Raw genomic sequence first — 6,000 nt, 5'->3', positions numbered from 1 at the left:
AGAGCATCTGTTCTCTCTACCAGAACAAAACTGTGATTGAGGAGGTGAATGTTCATTTATCTGTTCTTCCAGGTAAGAGTAGAGGGTGGGGAAGGAGAACATGGGAGCCTGGGCAGGAGAGGGTCAGAGCTGCATCTACAGAGAGACACCAGTTTGTAGTTACTCTGATAATGTATTAGTTTCCCAGGGCTGCTCTAATAAAGTACCACAGACTGGGTGGCTTAAACAACATACATTTATTGTCTTACAGTTTTGGTGGCTAGAAGTCTAAAGTCAAGGTGTCAGCAGAGCCAGTTCCTTCTGAGGACTCTCTCTTTGACGTGTAGATGGCCATCTTCTCTCTCTGTCTCTTCAGATCATCTTTCTGTATTCATGTCTGTGTTCAGATTTCCTCTTCTTATGAGGACACCAGCCATATTGATTAGTGACCACCCTAACAACCTCATTTTAACTTGATCACCTCTGCAGTAACCACATCTCCATATAAGGCCTCGTTCTGAGGTACTGAAGGTTAGGACTCCAACATATGAATTTTGGAGGGGACACAATTCAGACCACAGCAGATGGGTTATCGTGCTGGGCTTTAGTGCTTTTCAAGACCCACCCTGTGCCAGTATGCCCACTCACCAACTGCGTCTGCCAAAATGTAGGCTCCTTAAAGAAATGCAAGCGCTAAAAATCATGTGTGGTGATTGCCATTTATCCTCTTATTGACAACCTAGTTCATTTCCCCGACAGAGTGTTTTGTGTGGTCTGAAGCACCTGCCAGTCTATCTCTGCTGTACCCTCCCAAGACAAAAACACAGGAAGCCGAGCCATAGGTGACTACTGGCATCCACTGCCTTTGTGATTTTCTCTTTGGTTTCTTCTATTTTGTTCCCTTCCTTCACTCTGTGGCTTTTCTGGACATTCACTCTTTGACCCTTGTGGATAGTCCCTCCCCTTCTTCTTTATTGCCCTGAGTTATCTCCCTATTCCCATAACTCTAATCACATTTTTCACGTTCTCCTTCAGTGAAGGATGAGGAAATTGAAAGCAGAGTATGCCCCTTTTATTAGGAGATTCAAACTGCATCCTACTGGATTAGCCTCAAAAGTCCTAAAATATAAAGACATCCGTCTGACAGATCACTGAGGGGAGGACTTGTTTTTTTGTTTTAGAATAGTTTCTGATTAAACTTATTAGCTCAAGAAGAAAAGAAGCTAGTTGTTTCTCACCTAGGAGTGGATTTGTGGTTTGGCTTCACCATGGCTTCCTGCCGTGCCTGGAACTTTAGGGTGCTGGTGGCTGTCGTGTGTGGACTACTGACTGGCATCATTTTGGGACTGGGCATCTGGAGGATTGTGGTCAGGATCCAAAGAGGTAATGTTGTCCTGCTATGTTTAACTCAGAGTAAGAGAAGGTGTGGGACCTCTGTCCCTGCCACCTGATGCACGAGTACTGGGAGGTACCTTGTCCAGTCTGAGGCATTCCACCAAGATGCCATTTATGGGATATAAAAGACCAAGTCAGTTAAGCCTAGCAGATGGTTGAATAGAAATGAATGGGTGTGGGTGTGAGTGGGCAGGGGGAAGAGTGATCTAATTGAATTGGCCTCTTTATGCTCTTTTAACTCCAGACTGAATTGGTAGAAGAGTAATAATTAAAACAATTAGTAACACATGTTTAGGTCTGTTTGGCTAAATTCAGGAAAGGGTAAATTGTTATGAACAAGGACACACACATGCATCAAACACATACACACACATGCATAACACACACACACAATCAAACATACACAGAATGGAATTTCGTTTTAAGAGAGAAGTTAAAGAAACTCATCACTAAGGTTTAAGTGAAATGATCTCATGGTTGCACACAAATTTCCCACTTTCCAGATGTAGGAAACTAATCAAAACTTTAAAAACCATTTTTAAATGACTTTCCCGATTATTCAACAAACATTTGTTAGTCCCCTGCTGTGTGCCAGAGCTGGCCTGGAAAAGGAGGACGTGGGAGGGGAAGTAGTGAGTAAAACAATGATGTTAAAGAAAAGCCCGCTGGAACTCAGAACGCAAAATTTCAATGATCCTAATGTGGGATCCCTTGGGTTGTAGAGCTTCTCCATAAAAGAATTCAATGCTGGATGGGCTACATACTCCCTTTCGTGAAAACCAGAGAAAGCTTCTAATGAAACAATAAATAAGGGTAAATAATGCTGATCGGGAAAGGCAGCAGGAGAGGCAGTATGCCCTCTGAGCAGGTAACTGGGGGAGGACCGAAGGTTGGGGAGCTAGCAGGAGCATGGAGCATGGCTGCAAAGATCCCCTGTTGAAGACCAACAGAGGGATCTGACATACTGGCTGCTGATGGAGTGGTAGCTGGGGATGGATCTGTCCTCCCCCTACCCCATTGCCCTAACCAGTATTTAGAGAATACTGTATCAATAGTATTTAGAGAACTAGAATGAGAAAATTTACCAGAACAAAAATAGTAAAATTTAAACTTGGAGCAAATGTGTTTTTGTTTGTTTGTTTAAGGTTGTAAAATAGTTTCATTCAGGTTAAAAAATTATGAACTATGGATTTTACCCCATTAAGGCTGTCAAATTTATAAGACCTCATTTAAAGGGCATACTTCACGAAGTTTTGTTTGTCCGTCCTTCCTTCCTTCCTTCCTTCCTTCCTTCCTTCCTTCCTTCCTTCCTTCCTTCCTTCCCTCCCTCCTTCCTTCCTTCCTTCCCTCCCTCCCTTTTTTCTTTATGTAAGCGACATCTATTTTTAAAGGGAAATTTATGGTGACTTATAAAGGACACAGTTGTAGCAAAACCATTAGGAACAAGGATCAAAGTACAAAAACAACATGAGAAAGAGTGCAGGGTGGGGGACAAAATATGAAAGTTCAAGGCTTGGGGGGAATTGCTTAAAATAAATACAAAATATATTCCTGAACTTTCTGAGTACTAAAATCCAAAAGGAGGTGTAATAAACAATAAAGATCCCATGTCTAACAGTAGAGGTATACCAGCTCCTCAAAAAGACAAACTTTTCTCTTGTTCTGAGCAGCATTTTTCAATTGGCTGTTTATATAAGGGATATCTCTTAGCTTTGGGGTAAACCCAATGGGAAAGGAGAAGGTTCTCACTATCATTTAAAGAAAAAGAGTGAAAGACTGGTACCGTTTGCTGTTACTATTTTGCCTTGTACATTTTATTGAGAGTGCATTTGAGTTGGTAAATTCTGTTTCTTTTCACTTCACTCCACTCCACTCTACTCCATTTCTTTTTATCCTATCCCATCCCATTCTATGTAATTGTTGAATATCCTTGCTTGGGGTCCTTTATTCAGGTATAGACATAAATTGTTTTTACATTTTTTAAGGGGGAGAGAGATCATACATATCTCTGAGAAACTGATGAAAGCTATAAATGTCTTAGTAGGGAAAATACATATAAACACAAAATTTTGCATAAATTAATTTTATTGCATTCAAAATTTATTTTGAATAATTACTCCAGGCTGGAGTAACATATATATAAATTAAGAGAACATATAATTAAGTCTCTTTCACTTTTATTTTTCTTCAAAAAGTATTGGCCTCGTTGTGAAAAATAAAAAAAAAATTCAAATTCTTCTCTGAGTAAATTTCAATAGGAAGTTACTCTGATTTGGCAGTAAACACTGATGTACAACAATATTTATGCTATTTATGCATTTAATTATTATAATGCCTATAGTTTTAAAAATTCTTACTATGTTCTAGGTACTATGCTAAAAACTTAGAGCAAATCCCAGTTTTGCCAGAACTCAAGCCTTTTCACATTGGGCATTCTTCATAGAAAAACACAAGAAGCAGTGTAGCTTTTGGGCCCCTTCACGCTTGATGATGAAAGTAAAATGAAAACATAATTAAGCTTTATTATATTTCTTCCCATTGGCATTTTCCAACTTGTGCTAAGCCTGATATAATCACAGACGGATGTCCACAATCATAATGGTAGAAAATGTTTTCTTTAACTCCTCTCAAAGGGAGAGTATCTTAAACTCAAAACACATGAGTAGTGCCTTACTTGACCATATGCTACACCTCTCCTGGTTCATAGAATTTCCTGCTCTTTGCCACTAGGACTGTTTTTTTTCTTTATCCCCACTTATCTCCAGATATTCTAGCCTTCATTCTCTACCACAGGATACACCTGTTCTTCAGTCCTGCAAGAGATTTCAGGATGTTGAAATATTCCCAATCCCCAAGGTCCGACTTCATAGCATTGATAATTTTTGTTGTTGTTGTTTTGTTTTTGTTCTGAGATGGAGTCTCATTCTGTCTCCAGGCAAGAGTGTGGTGGCGTGATCTCGGCTCACTGCAACCTCTGCCTCCTGAGTTCAAGCAATTCTCCTGCCTCAGCCTCCCGAGTAGCTGGGACTACAGGCACCCGCCACCATGATTGGCTAATGTTTGTATTTTTAGTAGAGATGGGGTTTCACCATGCTGACCATGCTGGTCTCGAACTCCTGACCTCAAGTGATCTGCTCACCTCGGCCTCCCAATGTGCTGGGATTACAGGCGTGAGCCACCGCACCCGGCTTGATGATTCTTACACTGTGGAAAATACGGTTGTTGTGAAAGGTCAATGAGAGTTTATTGTTTGTCAAAAAATAATCTGACCATAGATACTTGGCTTTAATTTCACTCAATTGTGGTAATTCTTTCAGAGGCAAACTCAATAAATCTAACTCATGTGACTGTTTCTGGAGGATATTTGCATTTGGGGGTTAAAAAAAAAAAAAGAGTCCAGAGTAGTGTTTTCTGGAGGGAGAAAGTTGGTTTTAGGCAGCTATAGTGTCCTTTTGTCTTAATCCTGGTGTTGTAAATCTTTCTTCTGCCCCTTAACCAGTCTTCCTTCTTGCTTCCTCACATAACCACCCCTAAATTAAAAAAACAAATGTCTGTTAAAGGGAAGGGATTTGAAAAATAAATTTATTCCAGTTTGGCTATGTAATTGGCCGAGGGGCATGGATTATTTTAACATCGGAATCAGTGATGTTTAAAGTGTTGATTCCATTTTAAAAGTTACTTTCTTAAACTAAGGGGCCAGAATCTTGGCTTAGTGGATTATTCCTGGATTTCCAGGTATTAGATATTTTTACTCGAAATTCTGGGTATGTCTGCCACTTGTTGTTCTTTGATGACACAAATGTTGATGATCTAACATGGAATATAGTGGTTAAAAAGGATACTTGAGAGTATCGGGGAAAAATGTACAAGAGTAGGGGGAAAGAAAACTCTGGGGCCAAACTGCCTGAGTTTAGATCCCAATAATGCCCCTCACTAGCTTTGAGCAAATTATTAACTTTGAGCAAATTATTCAACATTTTTGAGTCTCAGTTTTCCTACCTATTATGTGCATAGCAGTAAACCCATGAGGCTTAAATGAGTCAATGCATTAAAAAGTTTCAGATGATGTCTAGGACATTGTAAGTACTCAATAATTGTTGGCTGCTCTCCTCTGGGTATTTTTAGATAAGTCAGTGCAGAGCACAGTTTTCTCCACTCCCTGGTTTATACCTTGAATAGATACCATTGACCTAGATTGGACCTTTGGATTGAGACTCAAATTACCAATCCAAAAGTTTACAATAGGTTTAATCATTAAGTTCAATTGACTAGCTCAAAACAGAAACAGAAACAGTTGTAAGAACTGGCACATCTTCCTGCATTTGCCTTTCAATACTTATGCTACCCTGTACCATCAGGAAAAATGTTTATTAAAATATTTAGCCATGCATACCAAAGTATAATAAGAATTAAAAAAGGAAAAATTATTTAACCAGCTTATTGAAATATTTAAACAGGTAGTTAATACCGGACAAACTTTACCTTAAATAAAGACTGTATGTATTTTATTTGCATAAATCTTTCAGGGTTTTTTCTTTACAACCAGAATAAACTATCCTAAACATTGTCCTCTCATTTAAGAGTTAACTTTATTGTCACCAAACTATTTCAAATTAGGACAAATGA

General features: G+C 39.1%; 1 protein-coding gene across 1 annotated transcript in view; it reads left to right on the top strand.

The window, feature by feature from the left end:
- Positions 1-991: 991 nt before the first annotated feature.
- The window catches only part of ADGRG7 (adhesion G protein-coupled receptor G7), a 47,962-nt gene continuing 42,953 nt past the window's right edge, over positions 992-6,000 (top strand). The window contains exon 1 of the mRNA XM_032151196.2: positions 992-1,362. Within this exon, the coding sequence (XP_032007087.2) occupies positions 1,248-1,362 (115 nt within the window). The 5' untranslated portion in view covers positions 992-1,247. The remainder of the gene's footprint in view (positions 1,363-6,000) is intronic.

Source organism: Hylobates moloch, unplaced genomic scaffold, assembly GCF_009828535.3.
Source record: "Hylobates moloch isolate HMO894 unplaced genomic scaffold, HMol_V3 SCAFFOLD_4, whole genome shotgun sequence".
NCBI lineage: Eukaryota > Metazoa > Chordata > Mammalia > Primates > Hylobatidae > Hylobates > Hylobates moloch.
Note: the sequence above shows the minus strand (reverse complement) of the source record. Positions and strands in the feature narration are given on the sequence as shown.